The sequence below is a fragment of the Macaca fascicularis genome, chromosome 2, assembly GCF_037993035.2.
Source record: "Macaca fascicularis isolate 582-1 chromosome 2, T2T-MFA8v1.1".
NCBI lineage: Eukaryota > Metazoa > Chordata > Mammalia > Primates > Cercopithecidae > Macaca > Macaca fascicularis.
This window is the reverse complement of record NC_088376.1, coordinates 81,862,180-81,886,990: the sequence shown is the minus strand read 5'-3', so window position 1 is coordinate 81,886,990 and position 24,811 is coordinate 81,862,180. Positions and strand designations below refer to the sequence as shown.

General features: G+C 42.2%; 1 protein-coding gene across 4 annotated transcripts in view; it reads right to left on the bottom strand.

Annotated features, from left to right (window-relative positions):
- Positions 1-24,533, bottom strand: part of SKIL (SKI like proto-oncogene) — a 37,768-nt gene extending 13,235 nt beyond the window's left edge. For 3 of the 4 annotated variants that reach the window (XM_065540167.1, XM_065540170.1, XM_065540171.1), the window contains exons 1-3: positions 24,441-24,533; positions 20,765-22,498; positions 138-231 (exon numbers count right to left, since the gene is read on the bottom strand). In XM_065540167.1, the coding sequence (XP_065396239.1) occupies positions 138-231; positions 20,765-21,866 (1,196 nt within the window). In that variant the 5' untranslated portion in view covers positions 21,867-22,498; positions 24,441-24,533. Of the gene's footprint in view, positions 1-137; positions 232-20,764; positions 22,499-23,555; positions 23,758-24,440 lie in introns of those variants that run through there. The other variant, XM_065540168.1, reaches the window with a different exon arrangement.
- Positions 24,534-24,811: the final 278 nt, after the last annotated feature.

Sequence of the window (24,811 nt, the reverse complement as noted above, 5' to 3'; positions counted from 1 at the left end):
GGTAACAGAACAAGACTCCATCTCAAAATAAATAAATAAATTAATTAATTAATTAATTCCCATGTCCTAGAATAGTGCGTGGTATACAGTTGCTGAATGAAATGAATGAACGAACAAACAAATAAATACCAACTTACCTGGGGTGTAAAAATGAATGTGTCTGAGAAACATGGTCACCTTCCTGCTTTATAACAGGATACCATGACTGTAATTCCATTCCTGATGGTGCATCTGTCTGCAGAAAAACATGGAAGCGAAACATTTATTGAAGTTTAACCTGTGAAGGTCATTTTATGTGTCAACCTGACTGGGCCACTGAGTAAAGACAAGTAACATTATTTAGGAGTCATCATGCCAGGCACAGTGGTTCACACCTGTATTCCCGGCACTTTGGGAGGCAGAGTGGGGAAAATCCCATGAGCCCTGGAGTCAGCCTGGGCAACACAGGAAGATCCAGTCTCTTAAAAAAAAAAAGAAAAAAAATTAGCCAGGTGCGGTGGTATACACCTGTGGTCCCAGCTACTTGGGAGGCTGAGGTGGGAGAACCCCTTGAGCCCAGGAAGTTGAGGCTTGCAGTGAACCGTTATTGCACCACTTCACTCTATCCTGGGCAACAGAGTGAGACCCTGTCTCAAGGGTCATCTTCCAATAAGGCAGTCTTCCCTTGAAGAAGCCTGATTGATCATCTGAAACTCAGAGACACCCACATAAACTATCCCATCACAAGAACAGTTTCAGGACACATGTTAATGTGGAGTGCCAGAAATGATTCATACAAATTTCATACTTATGAAATCTATTTTCTTTATTTATTTTGTTTTGTTTTTGAGACAGAGTCTCGTTTTGTCACCCATGCTGGAGAGCAGTGGCGAGATCTCAGCTCACTGCAACCTCCACCTCTCGGGTTCAAGTGATTCTCTGCGTCAGTCTCCTGAGTAGCTGGGATTACAGGTGCCCACCACCATGCCCAGCTAATTTTTGTATTCTTAGTAGAGATGGGGTTTCGCCATGTTGGCCAGACTGGTCTCAAACTCCTGACCTCGGTGATCCCCACTCCTTAGCCTCTCAAAGTGCTGGGATTACAGGCATTAGCCACTGAGCCCAGTTGGAAATCCATTTTAAATAACAGAACTCTGTAAAGGTACAGCACTGGAAAATTCTGAGTTTTTTTTTTTTTTTTTTTTTTTTTTTTTTTTGTGAGACGGAGTCTTGTTCTGTCACCCAGGCTGGAGTGCAGTGGCCGGATCTCAGCTCACTGCAATCTCCTCCTTCGGGTTCACGCCATTCTCCTGCCTCAGCCTCCCAAGTAGCTGGGACTACAGGTGCCCGCCACCTCGCCCAGCTAGTTTTTTGTATTTTTTAGTAGAGACGGGGTTTCACCATGTTAGCCAGGATGGTCTCGATTTCCTGACCTCGTGATCCACCCGTCTCGGCCTCCCAAAGTGCTGGGATTACAGGCTTGAGCCACCGTGCCTGGCTGAAAATTCTGATTCTTATTCCTGTGCTACAGTCAGCTAGATTATACCCCAGCCCTACGGTATTTGTTAGCGTATTAGCTATAGATACCATTCTACAGCAATACTTTGCCAAATTAAATCCAAAACCACATTGTTTGCTAACACTTGTCATGAAACCATATTTCCTAATAAATATAAAAAGCATTTTTTAATGCTTAAGGATGAACTATAACTAAAAATAAAGAAAAATAAGGAGAAAGGTAACTGGCAACTTAATGAACATCTACCTGCTGAGAACTTTATACATCATTCTTAATTCTACCAAATATCCCCCCTTAAGTAGGTATCATTACCATTTTACAGGTGAGAAAACAACTGAGGTGCAGAAATTGAAGAGAGGCCGGGTTCGGTGGCTCACACCTGTAATCCCAGCACTGTGGGAGGCTGAGGTGGGTGGATCACCTGAGGTCAGGAGTTCGAGACCAGCCTGGCCAACATGGCAAAACCCTGTCTCTACTAAAAATGCAAAACTTAACTGGGTGTGGTGGTGCAGCCCCTGTAATCCCAGCTACTCGGGAGGCTGAGGTGGGAAAACTGTTTGAATCCAGGAAGCGGAGGCTGCAGCGAGCCAAGATTGCACTGCTGCACTCCAGCCTGGGCGACACAGTGAGACCCCATCTCAAAAAATAAATAAAATAAAATATAAATACGGCCGGGCGCGGTGGCTCAAGCCTGTAATCCCAGCACTTTGGGAGGCCGAGACGGGCGGATCACAAGGTCAGGAGATCGAGACCATCCTGGCTAACACGGTGAAACCCCGTCTCTACTAAAAAATACAAAAAAACTAGCCGGGCGAGGTACGGGCGCCTGTAGTCCCAGCTACTCGGGAGGCTGAGGCAGGAGAATGGCGTGAACCCGGGAGGCGGAGCTTGCAGTGAGCTGAGATCCGGACACTGCACTCCAGCCTGGGCGACAGAGCAAGACTCCGTCTCAAAAAAATAAAATAAAATAAATAAATAAATAAATAAATAAATAAATAAATAAAAATACAAAAAATTGGCCGGGCATGGTGGCACATGCCTATAATGCCAGCTACTCAGGAGGCTGAGACAGGAGAATCACTTGAACACAGGAGATGGAGGTTGCAGTAAGCCAAGATAATGCCACTGCACTCCAGCCTGTGCTACAGAGCAAGTATTGTCTGAAAAAAACAAAGGAAAACAAAAAAAGAAATTGAAGGGAAAAAAAGAATAAACGACCTGTGGTTACGAACTTCTCCCTTATTTTGGTTTTCTTTATTTACACTTTGTCCTCCCTTCATCCCCCACATATTTCCTATTATACGAAATTACCTTGCTCTTGGAGGAAAAGGATACTTAAAAGAGGAGGCAAGACTCACTGGTGAGGGAAAGGGGAAAGAAGAAAAGGAGAGCTGAAAGGTAGCATGGTTAAGGAGAGCAACAAAAATAGGAAGTTAACAGACAAAACCAGGAAAGTGAGGGAGAATGAGATTAGGAATGAGTTAACCAAGGAATAAGACAAAAATGAGAGCAGGATATTTCTCTAAACCCGGCCTTTAATAGGCTCCATGGCTGGGCACGGTGGCTCATGCCTGTAATCCCAGCATTTTGGGAGGCCCAGGAGGGATCACCTGAGGTCAGGAGCTCAAGACCAGCTTGGCCAACATAGCGAAACCCAGTTTCTACTAAAAATACAAAAATTAGCTGGATGTAGTGGCGCACACTTGTAATCCCAGTTATTTGGGAAGCTGAGGCAGGAGAATCACTTGAACCCAGGAGGCGGAGGTTGCAGTGAGCCAAGATTGCACCACCGCACTCCAGCCTGGGCAACAGAGCCAGACCCCATCTCAAGATAGAAAAAAAAGAGGCTCCAATTCCGGCTGAGTGCGGCGGCTCACCTCTGCAACCCAGCACTTTGGGAGGCTGAGGGGGGAGGATCACCTAAAGTCAGGAGTTCGAGACCAGCCTGGACAACATGGAGAAATGCCATTTCTACAAAAATTAGCCGGACATGGTGGCAAGTGCCTGTAATCCCAGCTACTTGAGTGGCTGAGACAGGAGAATCACTTGAATCCAGGAAGCAGAGGTTGCAGTGAGCTGAGTTCGCGCCACTGCACTCCAGCCTGGGTGACAGAGCAAGACTCTGTTTCAAAAAAAAAAAAAAAGAGGGTCCAATTCCCAATTCCTACTCTGTGGGGAATGACAACTTCATTCAGTAATGAATAAAACCACACACAATGGAAAGTCATTAAACAGCAACAAATTAGGAAAGTAGGAAAGTTGTTTTGCCTGATGTCCCAATATTCCAGTTTGGAACCAAGAAACTAAAGGACTGGAAACAGATCTCTGGATGTTAAGCAGTAATGATTAAAACAAAATCAACTCTAAACTGTCCAAACTCTGGTTCGATTACTGAGATCCTACTAATGGAGGAAACCAATGAGAATGAAGAAACCTGAGAGAGACCTGACAAGTAACCCACTGCCCTCAACAGGCTAAAAACAGAAAGGAAACAGCTCTTAGAACATATATCTTAAAATATGATCAGTCAGGAGATGATTTAGGGCCAATTAAAAGACAAAAATAGGCCGGGCACAGTGGCTCACGCCTGTAATCCCAGCACTTTGAACTTTAGGAAGCTGATGCAGGCGGATCACGAGGCCAGGAGTTCAAGACCAGCCTGGCCAATATAGTGAAATCCTATCTCTACTAAAAATACAAAAATTAGCCAGGTGTGGTGGCATGCACCTGTAGTCCCAGCTACTCAGGAGGCTGAGACAGGAAAATCGCTTGAACCCGGGAGGTGGAGGTTGCAGTGAGCCAAGATGGCGCCATTGTACTCCAGCTTCGGTGACAGAGCAAGGCTCTATCTCAAAAAAAAAAAAAAAAGACAAAAATATGTATGTGGAAGATCTTTATTTTTGTTAAGAATTACTGAGCAGGCCACATGCGGTGGCTCATGCCTGTAATCCCAGCACTTCGGGAGGCTGAGGCGGGCAGATCACGAGGTCAGGAGATCGAGACCATCCTGGCTAACACGGTGAAACCCCGTGTCTACTAAAAAAAAAAAAATACAAAAAATTAGCCGGGCATGGTGGTGGGCGCCTGTAGTCCCAGCTACTCCAGAGGCTAAGGCAGGAGAATGGCGTGAACCCAGGAGGCGGAGCTTGCAGTGAGCTGAGATCGCGCCACTGCACTCCAGCCTGGGCGACAGAACAAGACTCTGTCTCAAAAAAAAAAGAATTATTGAGCAATGAATTTGAAAGACTAACTAAAGATCTCAAAATTATAGGGAAAAAAACTAATATTTTTAAAGGATTTAAGAGCTGAATATTCAGTGAGGATCTCTACACAATATGTAAATGTGGAATTAAAAAAAAAAAAAAGGCCCAGGCACAGTGGCTCATGCCTATAATCCCAGCACTTTGGGAGGACAGGAGAATCAACTGAACCGAGAAGCAGAGGTTGCAGTGAGCTGAGATCGCCCCAATGCACTCCAGCCTGGGCAACAAAGAGCAACTCCATCTCAAAAAAAGGAAAAAAGAAAAAACAAAACCTCACATTTTGAACTAATATTCAGAATCTGGGCACATCCAACTGCCTATTTATAAAATAAACCAATCACTTATTTATATAGTTTCTCAGCCTATAGCTTAGTTATAACAGTAAATTAGAAAGAGAACTGACTTCAGGCAACAGAAATACTAAATGATAGATGCTAAGTGACAGTTAACAGCCCAAGGAGAGAAGAAAATTACAAGATGCAAACACAAAAACTGCTTCAAAAAGCAAGATAATCTGAGTAAAGGCTTTAGCATAGAGTGGGGCAAATAATTTAATATATCTCAATTGTCCCCTACCGCAATTCAACAAAGTATGATAATTAATGTTTAAGAATCTTGAGTTGGCCAGGCGCAATGGCTCACATCTGTGATATTACCTAGCACTTTGGGAGGCCAAAGCAGGCAGATTGCTTGAGCTCAGGTGTGTGAGACTGGCCTGGACGACATGGCGAAACCCCATCTCTAATAATAATACAAAAATTAGCCAGGCAAGGTGGTATGTGCCTGTAGTCCCAGCTACTTGGGAGGCTAAGGCAGGAGAATCACCTGAGGCCAGGAGACAGAGTTTGCAGTGAGCTGAGATTGCACCATGCACTTCAGCCTGCGTGACAGAGCCAGACCCTGTCTTGTTAAAAAAAAAAAAAAAAAAAAGGAAAAAAAAAAGTCTCGAGTCAACATGACATAGCTAAATTATGTTCTATATACCACTTAGATTCAAAACTTTTTCAGGCATTTTACAATTCATGAAAACAGCTTTTTGAAAAACACACAATGCTGGCCGGGCGCAGTGCTCACGCCTGTAATCCCAGCACTTTGGGAGGCCGAGACGAGCAGATCATGAGGTCAGGAGATCGAGACCATCCTGGCTAACACGGTGAAACCCTGTCTCTACTAAAAACACAAAAAATCAGCCGGTCTGGTGGTGGGCACCTATAGTCCCAGCTACTCGGAAGGCGGAGGCAGGAAGGCAAGAAAACGGCGTGAACCCAGGAGGCGGAGCTTGCAGTGAGCCGATATCTCACCACTGCACTCCAGCCTGGTCGACAGAATGAAACTCCATCTCAAAAAAAAAAAAAAAAATCAGCTTGAATTAAATTAGAATTTCTTTTCTAGACATCATTTGTTAGAAAACAAAAAAAGCTCCTCTTTAAATAAGTGTTATACCTGAAACAATTCTAGATGTACTGCCCAAGAAATCAATTGTTTCCAGATTTGTAAAATTAAAACTACTAAAATTGGCCCTACCCAGTGGGTCACACCTATAGACCCGGAATTTTAGGAGGCCAATGCACAAGGATTGCTTGAGTCCAGGAGTTCGAAACCAGCCTGGACAACATAGAGAGACCGCATCTCCACACAAAAAAATTTGTTTTTAATTGGCCAGGTGTGGTGACGCATGCCTGTAGTCTCAGCTACTCAGGGGACTGAGGTAGGAGAATCAGTTGAAGCTGGCGGGTGTGAGTTGCAGTGAGCTATGATCCTGCCACTGCACTGCAGCCTAGGCAACAGTGCGGGACCTTGTCTCAAAAAAAGAAAAAGAAAAAATATATAAAATTACTAAAATTGATTTGCATATTTAAAAGTTTTTCCTATAATGAATACTGGAATCGCAAATCTTCAGCATATCAAGCAAATTCTAAATTTGTTCAAAGACCTTGACTTGAAATCTGACTCAATTTTGATCATTAAGTTCCTTTCAAAACACTATAGTTTGATTTTTAAGAGTAAGTTTTATCTTTACTCATGAGCCAAACCTAGCATCTATTTATTTCTGTGTCTCTAAACTTCAGGTGCCACCTTAAATAGTTACTAGCACATTCCTTTATTTTTAAACAGTCATCCCTCTTAGTTCCTATTCTTTATTTCCTAGTCTTGACCAACCCAGTAAGAGTCAGACTAGAGCTTCTAAGGAATATTAAAAATCACCTAGCATAGTCCCCTAGCCAATGTCTGAATTCCCTATTTAAAATCCCTGTTAAGTGGCTATGCAACCTCTGCTTAAACAGCAGCTTGAGGTCAAGAACCAGCCTTACCTTTGTATTTTTAATACCTAGCACTATATGCCTAGCATGTAGTAGGGACTCAATAGATACTTGTTGAATGAATTCTGAATGACAGTGCAGCTCATTAATTCCCAAGGTAGCCTATTACAAGGTTATTCTGCTACCACAAAACTCTTGGTCTCTTTCACATTTGATATCCTTCTACTCCACAAAGCACCAAGGAAGCCCAACAGTTTCTAAGCTGCATTTTATCAAAGATATAAATTAAACAATACAAATGATGGGGAAATGCACAACACTAACCATGATAAAATGTTGCAGGCTAATTTTACCTAATATGCTGTGGTAAGCCATAAACACATTTATAACAAATTATCCTAACTGTATGTTAAAAACAATTAAGAAAAGCACAATGTTTATGATACAACAAAACATTCAGAGGCATGCCAGATTTTCTCATCTATTCTGCATTTGTGTCAACATACAAATTAGGTTTTCAAAAAAAGAACAATATAATGAAATGGCTCAGCAGTAATGCTACTAATCAGGAATAAAAATTAGATACCAAATTATGAGTATCTACTGCCTGGTATCTTACCTTTCAACATGGGGATCATTTATTTTTGTGTGCATTTAAATATTAAAATAAAATACACATTACTTGCCAAAGAAGTGGATCATTTAGCAGCTTAAGTTAGAGCCTTAATATTTCAAAATGCTCTTATCACCCACTTTCCCCATCATTATTTACCCCAAAATGAACAGACAGCATCCTCATTTCAAACGCATAAGCAAAATCTCAGACACATTAATTTCATTCCCAAGGTTATTTCTCTTAGGTCATAAAACTCCAAATAATGTCTACAAATGCACAATTTAAACAATTCCAAAATATACAGTAAAATAATTAATATAAGTAAAAACTAGGAAACATTTCATGAAAGTTTCTCTAAATTTCTGCACCTTTCTATGGTTATTCTGTATACACGATCCTTTGATAATCAGATTTCCTAATGAAGAACCACTGTATTTTAGTGATACAATGCTAATTAGTCTCACAACGAAAAATAATTTAGAGAGCTTGATTTAATTTACAAAAAACTCCTTGTCACTACTTTCTAAATACAAAAGCAATTCCACCCACTCAGCATTATTCAGGTACAAATATTCAAATTTGTACCCAATAAAAAACGGTTTAAAATTCCTAGACTTTTTTTTTCCCCCCTTGAGACAGGGTCTTGCTCTGAGGTACAGTGGTATAATTATAGCTCACTGCATCCTCCAACTCCTGGGCTCAAGGGATCCTCACGCCTCAGCCTCCCAGGTAGTCAGGACTATTGTCACGTGCCACCAAGCCCGGCTAATTTTTTTTACTTATTTTTGTAGAGACAGGGGTTGCACCATGTTGCCTAAGCTGGAACTTATTTTCAATAATAAATCTTGCTTTTAGGTGGCACTCTAATTTTTAATTACAGCATCAGATTAATATTTTGATCTTTAATTCAGTCCTAATGACAAACACTAATGAACTAAAAAAATCAAGATAATGCCTCAAAACACTAGTGGGAGTTCCAAAATTCCAACAAAAATCAGAATTAAGCCTTCCGGCCCATATATTTTTGAGAGGCTGAGGTGGGAGGACCACCTGAGGTCAGAAGTTTGAGACCAGCCTGGCCAACATGGTGAAACCCCGTCTCTACTAAAAATATAAAATTAGCCGGGCATAAAGGCTGGGCGCGGTGGCTCACACCTGTAATCTCAGCACTTTGGGAGGCCGAGGCGGGCAGATCATGAGGTCAGGAGATCGAGACCATACTGGCTAACACGGCGAAACCCCGTCTCTACTAAACATACAAAAAAATTAGCCAGGCGTGGTGGCGTGCGCCTGTAGTCCCAGCTGCTGGGGAGGCTGAGGCAGGAGAATGGCGTGAACCCAGGAGGCGGAGCTTGCAGTGAGCCGAGATCACACCACTGCACTCCAGCCTGGGTGACAGAGCAAGACTCTGTCTCAAAAAAAAAAAAAAAAAGTAAATAAAATAAAATACAATAAAATAAGCCGGGCATGGTGGCGTATGCCTGTAATCCCAGCTACTTAGGAGGCTGAGGCAGAAGAATCGCTTGAACCCAGGAAGTGGAGGATGTAGTGAGCCGAGATCACGCCACTGCACTCCAGCCTGGGCAACATAGCAAGACTATCTAAAAAATAAAAATAAATACAAAAATAGCCGGGTGTGGTGATGCATGCCTGTAGTCCCAGCTACTGGGGGCGCTGGGACAAGAGTATGACTTGAACCCAGGAGGTGGAGGTTGTGGAAGTTGTCAAGGTTGCCATGAGCCGAGATGGCGCCACTGAACTCCCGCCTGGGAGACAGAGTGAGACCATCTCAAAAAAAAAAAGTGAAAATTATTTCTAAAAACAGAATTTTTACAGTGCTGTAAGTGATAAAGATTAATTTTTAAATTTGTGTTCATAAGACAGAAGCAGTAGTATAGATTGGTAAATTTAACAGTCTATCTCCCTAATGGCATATTCACACAAGAAATAAAATATAATGCATATGAAATGCACATTACTTTGTTCTGACCCAAAATAAATCATTAGCAACCTTACTAAACACATGACTGGATACACAGGAAGTGAATATACCTCATCAGGGTCTTTTTGCTGTATACAATACTAAGACATTCAAGTGGTCAATAAATGATTTCAGAAGTATAAAGACACCCTACCAGATAGCTGCCAACAACTCTTACTGAAAGAAACAGAATCCCAGGCCAGGCGCAGTGGCTCAAGCCTGTAATCCCAGCACTTTGGGAGGCCGAGACGGGCGGATCACGAGGTCAGGAGATCGAGACCATCCTGGCTAACACGGTGAAACCCGGTCTCTACTAAAAAATGTGAAAAAACTAGCTGGGCAAGGTGGCGGGCGCCTGTAGTCCCAGCTACTTGGGAGGCTGAGGCAGGAGAATGGCATAAACCCGGGAGGCGGAGCTTGCAGTGAGCTGAGATCCGGCCACTGCACTCCACCCTGGGTGACAGAGCGAGACTCCGTCTAAAAAAAAAAAAGAAAAGAAAAAAGAAACAGAATCCCTTAGGACAGTATCGGGTTTCCTTAATACTTCCAACCTGTTGTGAATGAGTGTTTCAACAACTGAGACAGAATAGTGTTACAAGGTAGCAAATAGCTACTTAGTTTTAAGGCTTAGTCTCAGGCCTCATTTCACCATAACCAATAGAATTGATCAAATTAATGCAAAACTGGGACAGTGTGATCTAAGCACCTGCACTAAACTGATCAAAAACAGATCGTCAGGAGTCACAGCAATGGCTGCTATTTCCACAGGCTGAAAAATCATACCACCTACCTCACAAAGCCAATTTTAGGTTTGAGATACTTAAAAATGCTCACAGAAAATGCAAAGGCTCAAGTTCTTATAACACTTTTGCAACTATTATTTTGAGTTCATTATGGAAACAAAGCCATGCAAAGTTGGTAGTATAACATCCCCTTTACAACTTGAAGGAAGAGAAATACACTGATAAAAATCCTGTTAATCCCGTAACATTTTATACTGAAGGTCTATGATGCCCAATAATTTAATACTGCAACTACATGGAAATCTCAGTGTCATACACTATTTTCCACTGAAATATTTGTTACCAAACATTTTAATCTGTATAATTCTAAGGCTTTACTTTTCTATCTCATTTTAGCATATATGTTTGACAATTTACAGTCCTGGATTATTCTGGCCTTCAAATAATGTAAACTAGCAATATCAAAATAGAGATTGATTAATCTTACTATGTGCAATCCTCTATTTTCCATTTTATTCTACTTCAGGTTTTTATGTTTTTTAATGCTGGTGACCCACTAAATTGATTTCATGACCCTCCTGGCGGTTTTCAGTTGAGTTTCCCAGGAGAATTTAAAATGCCCAAGGCATCCTTTGTATGTAATGAATTACCTTCCCTCCAGTACATTTAGAATGCTGTACCAGTTTCATCATTGGGAGAAATGACAAAACCAGCACTCAATTCATTTTCTGTAGTGCTTAAATCTCCCCTTATGGAACGCTACTTGAGATGGCTACATGAATGACAAATTGCAGTTTGAAAACACTGCTCTAAATGAACTGTCTTAAAATTAGTCCAAAAGTATTATTTCAGTAACTACTCCTTTTGTTTTTCTTTTTCTTTTTCTTTTTTTGAGACAGAGTCTCACTCTGTTGCCCAGGCTGGAGTGCAGTGGCACAGTCTCTGCTCATCGCAATCTCCAACGCCTGGGTTCAAGCAATTATCCTGCCTCAGCCTCCCAAGTAGCTCTAATTACAGGTGTGTGTCACCATGCCCAGCTAATTTTTTTTTTTAATTTTTAGTAGACATGGGGTTTCACCATGTTGGCCAGGCTGGTCTCGAACTCCTGACTTCAAATCATCTGTCTGCCTTGGCCTCCCAAAGCACTGGGATTACAGGCATTAGCCACAGCACCAGGCCTACCACTCCTTTATTAATACTTATGCACTCTAGAGATGCTTTCGCACAGTTACAATTACATATGCAAGTGAATAAATTTCAGAGGCAGTTATCACATGGTACAATTATGAGGAAATTGTGTTTTCCTCTTTGTACTATTTTAGTATTTACTACAATGGGCCTATATTGCTTTCATAACTACACAAAAAAATTAACATAGAATATAAAAAGCATAAAAGTCTTAAATAATCTGTATTAAGGGTTTTTTTTTGTTTGTTTTTTTGTTTCTTGTTTTTTGTTTTTAGAAAAAACAGAGTCTTGCTCTGTTGCCCAAGCTTGGAGTGCAGTGGTGCCATCACAGCTCACTGCAGTCTCAACCTCCCCAACTCAAGCAATACTCCCATCTCAGCCCCACAAGTAGTTGGGACTTACAAGCATGCCCCACCAAGTCCAGCTAATTGTTTTTATCTTCTGTAAAGACAGGGTCAAACTATGTTACCCAAACTTTTAGTAAGTTTTGTAAGCTTTTTAATTCCTTGTTCCCATAAAAAATGCAAAACATGTACTTTTAATGCCATTTGAAATGTCAAAATAAATTCAGTATCACAAATAAAAACGAAATGTTGCTTTGTTTTAAAACTAAACCTGTTTCCCTCTTCAAGAATCACTGGTAACTTTATAGGGCCACTTAGACTTCACTGTTATCCAAACCTTTATTAGGCATCCACCACATTCTAGATTTGAAGACTACAAGATGAACTCCTGCTCTGGGGGGGCCTCTATCTAGTCTTTACATTATATAGTTCTGTGATCCACTCTTAAGTCTAGAAGTCATGAAATCAAACGGACTCGAACTAATTTTATATCTTTCCTATTCATTCCTCTTTCTGCCTAATATAATGAGTTAGTGATTGAAGCAAACCACATCTTAAAACAAGATGCACTGTTTATATATTCTTTTGCTTTCTATAGTCTAATAACATCCTTATTTTATGTAATATGAACGCTAGTAGAATAAAATTCTATATGTGAACAAAATACAGATTCAAGTTATTACCAAAGCTATTCTCAAACAAGTTCTACCCCTTTACTAGGAACAGAGTTCTGGCTCCACAATCACTTACCACTCCCAGAATTCTAAAGGGATTAAAATTAGCCCAATTTGCCAGGTGCAGTGGCTCATGCCTGTAATCCCAGCACTTTGGGAGGCCGAGACAGGCAGATCACCTGAGGTAAGGAGTTCGAGATCAGCCTGACCAACACGGTGAAACCACGTCTTCACAAAAAATACAAAAATTAGCCAGCCATGGTGGCACATGCCTGTAATTCCAGCTACTGCGGAGGCTGAGGCATGAGAATCGCTTGAACCCAGGAGGCAGAGGTTGCAGTGAGCCAAGATTGCGCCATTGCACTCCAGCCTGAGCTATAAGAGCAAAACTCCGTATCAAAAAAAAACATTAGCCCAATTCTTGATTACTTCTTTGGTTTTCCAGTGGCATAAATGATAACATATGCACAGCTATGAGAAAACTACTGGCTGACTATGATGATCCAGGCCTACTGTGAAAACATGGCGATCTCTTTTTTGTTTTTCTTCTTTAAAGTTTCTAAGTTTTTTCCCATTTCTCAAACAAAAAGGATAAATTTCTAACTTTTAAAAATTATATGCTAACAATTCTATTTTTTAATAATAAAAATAAATATAGACTCTTATTTCCTAAACCACAGGGGGCACTATTTGCAAAGCCACTCTAGAGATTTCAAAAAAAAAAAAAAAAATGTCAGGGATAGGGAGGGGCCACATATCCTGTTATTAACAGAATGAGCTCCAAAAACTTGATTACTCTGAAGTTATTATAAAAGTCATTTTATAAAAGCCGAGAAAGGCACTAAACAAACCCTTATCCTATCTAAGCAGGTCTGTGTTGGTCTCCATCATTCAAAATCCCAATGTGGTATCAACCGAATAATTGCAATGGGCACTATCTCCAATCAATGTGCCTTTTTGGGTCACAAATCTAAAATAATGAAATAATTCAGAAAATGCTTCTATTATTAAAAAAAAAAATGTTTCACACTTTCTTCTTGCACACTTCATTTTAGTAAGCTAACAAATATCCAACTAGTATAATTACTGTGTACAAAAAAACTATAAATGAGATACATTTGAACCCAATACTCAGTTATCTTATTTGTCTCAGAAATATAATTCTAGATAAGAAAATGTTTGAGGAAAGGACTCCTCAAATACATAATATTTCAATAGCAGTTTGAAATACCACCCTACATTTCTGCAGTAAAGGCTCTTAACTTCCAAAATGCTCTTTCTCTTATTTGATGAGTTATAGTAACAGTTTATGTGCAAATTGTATAGGTTTAAAGGTTAAGCCATCTTTAAAAGAAAATCTAAATATTCTAAAATATAGTTTAGTGTTTGTTATTTTTCAAAAATCTATTCAGTTAAAAAAAAAATTTAATTCAGTGCCTTTGACATGCCAGGCTTTGAATTCAGTTCCAAAAAAAATAGAAAAAATACTCTCTAAGCTAGTGGGAAGAGTTACTAATTTTAGAAAGTTAGACAAAAGTATTCATACTGGTCCCTCATATGAGCACAAATACTTCATTTGACTCTCACCTTATCCCCACTTGATCAAAAATTTTGCTAATCGCAAAATGTAATCTATATCACTGGGGTAGCAAATCACCATCAAATCCACCACAATGATTACTGGATCACATTCTGTCCCAACCCAACTCTTTGTAGTTGTCCATTCTACTGTTCCTTATCTCATTTAGGTGTATACTGACAAATACACTGCATAACACAAGCATAATTAAAAGCTTGCAAAAGGGGAAAAATATTTTGTACTATTATTACTCCAATGATCTCTACAGAAATGAAGAAGCGAAACGAAAATGCAAAATTAACCTCTGAAATGGCTAATATGCTTTCAGGGAAAAAAAAATTTTAAGTTGCTATCTTTAGATCATCTATTTGTATCACAGGTAATCTATAGAGTTTTTCCCCCCCAAGTATATTAAAAACTAAAATATTTTACTTACCTAAGAATAGTCCAGTCTAAATGTTAAACGTTTAAATTTTAGCTGGGCGTGGTGGCTCACACCTGTAATCCCAGCACTTTGGGAGGCTGAGGCAGGTGGACTGCCTGAGATCAGGAGTTTGAGACCAGCCTGGCCAACATAGTGAAATCTCCATCTCTACTAAAAATACAAAAAATTAGGTGGGCATGGTGGCAGGCACCTGTAATCCCAGCTACTAGGGAGACTGAGTGTGTGTGTGTGTGTGTGTGTGTGTGTGTGTGTGAATATATATATATGTATACACATTTTTTTTTTTTTTTTGAGACAGAGTTTCACTCAGTCACCCAGACTGAAGGGCAATGGTGTGAACTCAACTCACTGCAACCTCCACCTCCTGGGTTCAAGCGATTCTCTTGCTTCAGCCTCCCAAGTAGCTGACAGGTGTGTGCCACCATGCCCTGCTAATTTTTATATTTGCAGTAGAGACAGGGTTTTGCCATGTTGGCCAAGCTGGTCTTGAACTCCTGACCTCAGGTGATCCGCCCACTTCAGCCTCCAAAGTGCTGGGATTACAGGCGTGAGCCACCATGCCTGGCCTAAAATCAAGTATATTTCTTATGGTGACTTGAGTAAGAAAGAGTTATTAGCTATATTTAATTAAGTTGTCTCATTTCACATTATTTATAATTTAATTATAAGATATTACAATTTATTAACATATATTAAAATGTATTAACATATTACATATAATTGTAAAATAATTAAGTTGTTTCATTTCAAACAACTGTCTATTGAGTTTCAGGACTTTTTTTTAATTCAAAAGCAATACTTTGATTACATAAACTATACAAGCATGTCAAATCACGTTAGTATTCACACTAAACATCAGGTCCTTTACATAACACGTTAATATATTTAGCACAGTCTCTAAAAAAAAAAAAAAAAAAAAGGCCAGGCACAATGGCTCATGCCTGTAATCCCAGCACTTTGGGAGGCTGAGGCAGGTGGATCATCTGAGGTCAGGAGTTCAAGATCTGAAACCCTGTCTCAACTAAAAATAAAAAAATTAGCTGGGCATGGTGGCAGGCGCCTGTAATCGCAGCTACTTGGGAGGCTGAGGCAGGAGAATCGCTTGAATCCAGGAGGCGGAGGTTGCAGTCAGCCGAGATCGCGCCATTGCACTCCAGCCTGGGCGACAAGAGCGAAACTCCATCTCAAAAACAAAAAAAAAAAAAGCCTAGTTTGACTTTTTAAAATGAGCTCCCCCTGGGTCAGTTTGGCTTGTTTGGCAACCAACTCAATGACTCACAGAAGAAAATAAAACTGTTCCTCAGTCAAGCACTATCTCATTCTCAGTTAAATACCTTAGTATTTAAATTTATATGCAGGTTAAAACAGAGTTTGAGAATTATCATACAGGTTGAATATCCCTTATCAGAAATGCTTGGGACCAAAAGTATTTTGAATTTCTGATTTTTTCAGATTCTGGAATATCTGCATGATATGGCAGTTGAGCATCCCAAATCCAAAAATCAAAATCTGAAATACTCCAATGAGCATTTCCTGTGAGTGCCATGTCAGCATTCAAAAAGTTTTGGTCTTTAGAGCATTTCAGATTTTGGATTTGGGATGCTCAACCTGTACTAAGGTAAACTGACAAGAAAAGTTAATGTTTCCCAAAATTCACTTTCTGCTACTAACATGTGCTTCGGGGCAAATAGTGAAAACTTACTAAACTTCAAGTTAGAAGATGTGTATTCAACTCCTGATTCTGGTTATATAACCAGGAGCATGTGACCCATCTAAGAGGGGGAAATATTGTCATTCATCTTCCTCACAGACCCTAAAAAATAACTGTACTTCACAATGCTGAGTACATTTTTAAAACGTGAAGTGGTAAGCAGAATAAAACAACCACTCAAGTACATATTAAACATGCACCAAAAAAAAAAAATCTTTCTTAAAGTACTGGGTGTTTGAAATTTTCTTAAATTCCTTTAAATTTCTCAAATTCACATAAAATTACAAGCAATATCAAAATACACCACAGCCGGGTGCAGTGGCTCATGCCTGAAATCCCAGCACTTTGGGAGGCCGAGGCGGGTGGATCACGAGGTCAGGAGATTGAGACCACCCTGGATAACACAGTGAAACCCCGTCTCTACTAAAAGCACAAAAATTAGTGGGCATGGTGGCGGGCGCCTGTAGTCTCAGCTATGCGGGAGGCTGAGGCAGGAGAATGGCGTGAACCCAGGAGGCGGAGCTTGCAGTGAGCGAGTTCATGCTACTGCACTCCAGCCTGGGCAACAGAGCCAGACTCTGTCTCAAAAAAAAAAAAAGAAAAAAAAAGAAAAAACCACAAACACTAATTCAAATACTAATGCAAAGTATAACATAGCAAAAAGATCAGAAAAAAATCTCACACCTTCTTAAAATCAAAAATGTATTCAAATTAGTGAATTCTGGAACAAAAAGGGATTACATCCCAGAAGAAAGATGGTTTCAGTGTTAACTAAACCTTAGCACATTGTTTCAGTTAAGTAAATTCATCCATCATCTTTTTTTTTTTAACCTTTAACATGGTTCTCAGATGTTTTTCACATAAACACAGAACAAGAATATTAGGAAAAGTAGTTTATCCGAAATACACTTATGTCAGAGTAATAAAGACCGGCACGGGTCGGGCGCCATGGCTCATGCCTGTAATCCCAGCAACTGGGAGGCCGAGGCAGGCGGATCACCTCAGGTTAGGAATTCAAGACCAGCCTAGCCAACATGGTAAAATGCCATCTCTACTAAAAATTCAAAAAATTAGCTAGGCACGGTGGCGGGCACCTGTAATCCTGACTACTCGGGAGGCTGCGGCAGGAGAATCACTTGAATTTGGGAGGTGGAGGTTACAGTGAACCGAGATTGCGACATTGTACTCCACCCTGGGAAATAAGAGCAAAACTCCTTCTCAAAAACAAAAAGACTGGAGCAACAATATCTGGCAAATAATGTGGCCTCCAATAGACACGTAAGAGTACAGCACCGCCGGGCATGGTGGCTCATGCCTGTAATCCTAGCATTTTGGGAGGCAGAGGCAGGCGCATTGCCTGAGCAACATGGTGAAACCCCCTCTCTACTAAAATACAAAAGAAATTAGCTGGGTGTGGTGGTGTGTGCCTGTATTCTTGCTACTTGGGAGACTGAGGCAGGAGAACTGCTTGAACCCAGGAGGCAGAGGTTGCAGTGAGCTGAGATCACGCCACTGCACTCCAGCCTGGGCGACAGAGCAACACTTGTCTCTACAAAAAAAAAAAGGAGTACAGCACCTAATTAGCTTGGCGGCAAGATATCACAAAAATCAAAAGGGGCATTCCACATTTTGAAATATAACCTCCGAGCACAAACTTCAGCACGGGACAAGTCCAACTGTAAGCAAGTTCTACACTGAGCACTGGCTTGAAGTCAATCCTGATTTAAAATTAGTTAATAGACTGGGCGCGGTGGCTCACGCCTGTAATCCCAGCACTTTGGGAGGCTGAGGCGGGTGGATCACCTGAGGTCAGGAGTTTGAGACCAGCCAGGCTAACATGGCGAAACCAGTCTCTGCTAAAAATAACAAAAATTAAAGGGCGTGCTGGCGGGTGCCTGTAATCCCAGCAACTCAGGAGGCTGAGGCAGGAGAATCCCTTGAACCCAGGAGGCAGAGGTTGCAGTGAGCTGAGATCGCGCCACTGCACTCCAGCCTGGGCAACAAGAGTGAAACTCGGTCTCAAAAAAAAAAAAAAAAAAATCAGTTAATAACTGCACCTGAAGAATTTAAACTTATCTAGCAGACACTGGCAAGAAACTTCAAAGTGCTGGTCTTCTGGAAGCAGCACGCAGCAAACTACCGTAAATGAGTCTAAAATGATTATCTTCATTAGGTTAAACCAATGTCTTAAACTACACTGTTAACTAAATTTCCCTCCAAACCTTAAAGGCACCAGAATAAAGCACAGGATCCCAAGTCTTAAGGACTAAATCCAAGTTCTAACTTTGCTGTGAATAAACCTTCAGTCAGTCATTTAATATGCTTTATTCATTTCTTCTGTAAAATAGAAAAGGGCAAAGATATTTCAAGGAATCAAAACTAATAGTGGAAAAATTCAAAGTTCCTAAATGAAACATAGCCAACCTCTTGTTAAGAATAAAATTATATATGTAAAACTGCTCAAGAACAATGCTTGCCACGTTTTAAACACTGTTAGGAATTGTTATTATACATCAATTTTAGTCAAATAGAAAAAATATAAAATAACCCAATCAACAAATTGAATATTTAATAATCCAAATCTTGTCCATTACCTAGGACCAAGGCATTCAAAACCTCAGAATGAAGATAATAGTTTAGCCTACTAGATAATGCAGCGGGAAAAATAAAATTATGATACCTTGGCTGATAGGTGGTTGTGTGTGTCTTTTTTCTTTTTTTTCTGAAACGGAGTCTTACTCTGATGCCCAGGCTGGAGTGTGGTGGCGTGATCTCAGCTCACTGCAACCTTCACTTCCCAGGTTCAAGATTCTCCTGGCTCAGCCTCCCAAGTAGCTGGGACTACAGGCACACACCACCACGCCTGGCTAATTTTTGTATTTGTAGTAGAGATGGGGTTTTACCATGTTGTCCAGGCTGGTCTCAAACTCCTGACCTGAGTGCCCTGCCCGCCTTGGCCTCCCAAAGTGCTGGGATTGTGAGTCACTGCTCCCACCTGCCGATAGGTTTTTTTGTTCGTTTGTTTTGTTTTGTTTTTTGATGGAGTTTCCCTCTTGTCGCCTATACTGGAGCGCAATGGGGCAATCTCGGCTCACTACAACCTCCGCCTCCGGGGTTCAAGCGATTCTCCTGCCTCAGCCTCCTGAGTAGCTCAGATTACAAGTGTGTGACACCACACCCACCTAATTTTTGTATTTTTAGTAGAGACGGGGTTTCACCACGTTGGCCAGGCTGGTCTCAAACTCCTGACCTCAGGTGCTCCACCTACCTCAGCCTCCCAAAGTGTTGGGATTACAGGTGTGAGTCACTGAGCCTGGCAGGTTTTTATATTAACACTTTATTAGTTTAGGCCGGGCGCGGTGGCTCATGCCTGTAATCCCAGCACTTTGGGAGGCCGAGACGGGCAGATCACGAGGTCAGGAGATCAAGACCATCCTGGCTAACACAGTGAAACCCCGCGTCTCTACTAAAAAATGCAAAAAACTAGCCGGGCGAGGTGGCGGGCGCCTGTAGTCCCAGCTACTCGGGAGGCTGAGGCAGGAGAATGGCGTAAACCCGGGAGGCGGAGCTTGCAGTGAGCTGAGATCCTGCCACTACACTCCAGCCTAGGTGACAGAGCGAGACTCCGTCTCAAAAAAAAAAAAAAAAAAAACTTTATTAGTTTAAAATAAACTTTTCCTTATTCTGTCTTTTTTTTTTTTTAGTTATCCCTTTCTTAAAAAAAATCTTGCTTACTCAAATCACAAATTCTTCAGATACATGTCTTTTCCATTTCAAATATTGAGCAAGCCTAAATATCTAAGCATAGAAACATCAGAAATCATAGGTGCATCTCTGAAAAATGCTGTTTCGAGCCCACAGGAATTGTTTTGACTAGTCATTGTACCATTTGCAAATGGAGATAACACCAAAGTGCAAATTATCTTGAGTCCTAGAAAAACAGACGTAGTGGTCAAGAGGCAGGATGTGTGCAAAAGAGGATAAGAAAAAGAAGCCCTGGCGGGACATGGTGGCTCAAGGCTGTAATCCCAGCCCTTTGGGAGGTCAAGGTGGGTGGATCACGAGGTCAGGAGTTCAAGACCAGCCTGGCCAACATGTTGAAACCCGGTCTCTACTAAAAGTACAAAAAAAAAAAAAAAAAGCCCTAACTCCTCCACTCTCTAGCTACATAATTTTGGGAAAGTCATTTCATCTCTCTGAGCTTCATTTGCTTTATCTATAAAATGGAGAAATAGTCTTACTTCTCTCACAAGTCTTACTTTTCCACTGTTTGGAAAGTCAAATGAGAAAACACACTGGAAAGCACTTTATGGCCTAAAAATTGCAATACAAAAATATCGATCGGCATTTTGTTGTTGTTGCATGAGCAATGTTCAACATACAGGTTAAGTTTACACACTAAACACAGAATTTTCATTTCAAAGTAAACCATTACCATTATTAAAAATTGATATAAAAAACTTGCCTTGGATTGATTTCTCTTTCCACTTCTCATGCTAAACTTCTCCTTCATTTCTTCTAAAATTATCTTCAGTTTCTTTTCTTCAGGTGTTCCTAAGTATTTTTGGTTCACATGAAGATAGCAATGCCATTTAGCTGATTCAAAGCCCCAGTGGCAAGTTCTTTTGTCAGGTGATCTGTGAGAATGCATCACAAACGTCTGGGGTGCAAACATTCCACAACACTCCAGACACTGAATACATGGAGCATCAGGCTGAACATAAAACTGGGGTGCAAACAGACCCTGACATTTGCCCAGGCATTCATGTTCCACTTCAAAGGCACTGCCAGTTTCCTTTAACTGGGCCAATGAGTTTTTAGCAGGAAGTACACTACCATTTTGAGGAAAAGTTCGTGGCCGCAATAAAGCATTACATAATCTTTGTGCATCAGTTAATGTAATCAGCCCACAGGATGGGGCATTGAATGGAAGTATGCCCAGTACCTTTAAGATATGAAGCTGGTCTGAAGTACACCTTGAACAATATATGTACAATTCATCACACACTGTATTTATTTGCTGGAGTGTAAATTCTCGGAGAACAGAATTTAAGACTTGGGGCAAACAGAGTCTCTTTTCTCCTCCAACTTGAAAACAAGAAATAGATTCCCCTTCCAATACAGTCTGAGTGAGTTCTGTGGAGCTATCGGAAGGGATGAGCAATGGGCCAGGAAGAACCTGAGGTGATGGAAGAGGCAGAAATACAGTAGGCGACATGCTTTCTTGGGAATGCCGAGCAGAAAATGCTGCTGGTCCACCCAGCGAGCTCTGACTACTTAAATGGAATTGTGCCAGTGTGTGTTTCAAACTGGGATTTAAATGTAAAGTTTCAGGAACAGAAGCACAGGTTCGCTTGACATGCTCTCCATCAGTTTCCACTGGCGCTTCTCCATAGTCATCCAAGTGTTCCTTCTTAACTGTTGGCACCTTGTTTATCATATTTCCATTTGCATTAATGTCTGTTACCATTTTTTTCGCTGGGGGGCTGCCATCATCTCCCATCCCATTCAGTTTTTTATTTGAGCCCTGAACCAAGGAGAAATTTGTCCGGAGGTTTTCCATCCTACACTCTTCTGTTAAATAATTAAATCTGAGATTAGCATTTCTATTTAGTTGCTTATTTGAAAAAGAGGAAATGAATGTATACAAATGCTTATAGTAACTTACTCTCAAAGAAACTTTTCAAAGAGAGATTCCCTTAAATTAATAAATTTTGCGACTTAGTTTTGGTTCTCCTTATATAATCTGGTATAATTTCACTGCAAGTCCTATGTAACTGTTCGTTTTGCCTCTAACAATAAAGAGGCACACCTCTGAGAATGCCTTTGTTTTCTTGAATTCTTCAGATATACATATTAAAATAAAGTTACCAATTTCTCAATTAAAGATGTCCAGGATCAATGCAATGGTTTGGTTTGTTTTAAGCAAAACACATGAAAAGTTTATGCCATTCCTTGGGCCATAAAATCTAGACTCAAACACAACTCAAAATGATGCAACCAAATTTAATCTTTACCACCAAGGAAACCGAAAAGGAGGGCAGAGGGAGTATGTCCTCTAAAAATGATGGTCTGCTGGTCTGTGCTGGAAAACCGAAGACGTGTGTAAATCCTCAAACCAGTGAGAAAAGCCTCCGACTTAAAAAACTGCCCAGTTATCTTCAAGGATTATAGTTCATTCTTCTTTTAATTAATCTGGAAGAAGAGAAGGGGGTGGGGGAACAGTTACATTTGAATTTGCTTCAGAGGCCAAAGGGGGCCAGTTTAAAACCAGTTGGTTTTTTTTTTTTTTTTTTTTTTTTTTTTTTTAACGGAGTCCCGCTCTGTCACCCAGGCTGGAGTGCAGTGATCTCGGCTTACTGCAACCTCCGCCTCCCGGGTTCAAGCAATTTTCCTGTCTCAGCCTCCCGAGTAGCTGGGACTACAGGCGCAAGCCACGACGCCCAGCTAATTTTTTAGTATTTTTAGTTGAGTCGGGGTTTCACCATATTGGTCAGGCTGGTCTGGAACTCCAGACCACAGGTGATCCTCCCACCTGGGTCTCCCAAAGTGCGGGAAATACAGGTGTGAGACACCGCACCCGGCCGAAACCAGTTGCTCAATCTTAAACTGAGTTCACTTTACCAAAGGTGAAGCTTGAGTGATTTCTTTAAATCTAACACCAGTTTACTAGAAGAACATTCATTTAAATAGGAAAGCAATTTGGAGTTGGAGAAAGCTAGCAATAATACAACACAAAAGGCCATTCGAGTTCAGAACATGAAGACTCTTAAACAGATCATCTCAATCAGTACCAGAGGCTTTCTCAGTTATGCCATTTTAAGGGAGGAAAAAAATCCATTACTTCATCTCCTATTTAAAAAAAAAAAAAAAAAACAGTTTCATCCAAAAAAATCAGATAGGAGTTAACATATCTACCATATGTAACCAAGTTACAATTTTAAGTGAATTAATTCAGCTAGTCCATGTACACTAATTTTCTGAAATAACTGTAGACAAAAATTAACTCTCTCTTTAAAAGGTTAGCGATTTTACTTAATGGAAGCCAAAAGCTATAGACTCCACACCTGGGAATCTCCAACCTTGAACAAGACTAATCCGGGACAAAAAGCACAAGGCAGACAAACCTCACAAAGAATGCAAATGGAGGAAGAGGGGAAAAGAAAAGACTCTTCTACTTCCTTCTTGAGAGAAAACCCAAAATAAATCCAATAAATAGAAATTTTTACTTCCCAAACTCTCAGCAATTTACCTTAAAACAGACCCAAAGGATTAAGGACCAATGCCACCAACCATCGTACAGATTTTTGTCCACCACGAGAACACACCTCAGTCAACACAGGCCAAGGAAGAGGGCAAGAGGCATGCCCTAGAATGCGGGAGCCCCTAAAACCCTGAAGTCCTCCGCCCACTCAAAGCCACCCACCTATCTCTAACCCGAAGAGGGGGAGAACAAGGGACACGGGAAGCCTGGGGGTGGGTGTGCAAGGGGGCGGAGGGAAGTAAAGGGAGGAGTCCCCCCACCCCCACCCGCGAGCCTGGGATAACCCCAAGTGCCCTCCCAACACCGCCCCCCCGCGGGGGCCGCGGGAAGGACTGTGGAAATCCCCCCCCCTCCGCGCGCCCACTCCCTGGGAAGTTCTCGGGTGTCACCTCAGCGACCCTAATGGTGCACCTCCCCCCGCCAGCCCCGGGCCAGAACGAAGAGGGCATTGGGGCAGTTCAGGCGCCGAGAGCGGATCCCCGCGCCGCCGGGGGCTGACGGACCGGGTCGAGACCAGGGCATCCCCGCGGAGCGCTGCTGGAGTGGGGGAGGGGGGCGGTGACGGGCGTCCGGGTCTCCGGGGTCCCCGCAGCTCCCGTCAAGTGCAGCGCCCTGCCCTGCCCGCGCCCACCGCCTGGGGCCAACGAAGCGTGATCAGCTGTGGGACACGCGCCTAGCGACCCCCTCTGGCCCCGACCCCCCCCCCGGGACCCGCGCATCCAAACCCCCTACTCGGGCCTCGGTGCCCGGGAAGCTCCACGAGCTTTGTGAACTCCCCACCGCCCCTGTCGCCACCGTCGGGCTCCCAGGAGGGTGAGCGCCTCTGGCCTCCCGCCGCCTCCGCCGCGTCCCAGCCGTGAGCCGGAGCCGCACCTGTGCCCGCCGCCGCCGTCGCCGCTCGCCCGCTCCCTTCGGCTGTGCCGGCGCCGCTCCGAACCCCACACACATCGCTACACACAGCCCTCTGACGTCACCGAGTCCTCGGCCCGCCCACGTCACTGCGGAGACACACGGCTTCCCGCAGACGCCGCCGCCGTCTCCGGCCGCCCGGGGGAGAGCGAGGGCGGCGGGGAGGGGGAGGGGAAGGGAACGAAGCCAGCGGCGGCGCCGCGCGCGCGGGACCGCCGGCGTCTCCGCCGCCGCCGCCGCCACTTCGCGGCTCCCGACCCCCTCGGGGACGCGCGCGCCGTCTGGCCTATTGTAGCTCCTCAGGGCACCCCCCGGCCCAGTCGTCTCGCGCGCGT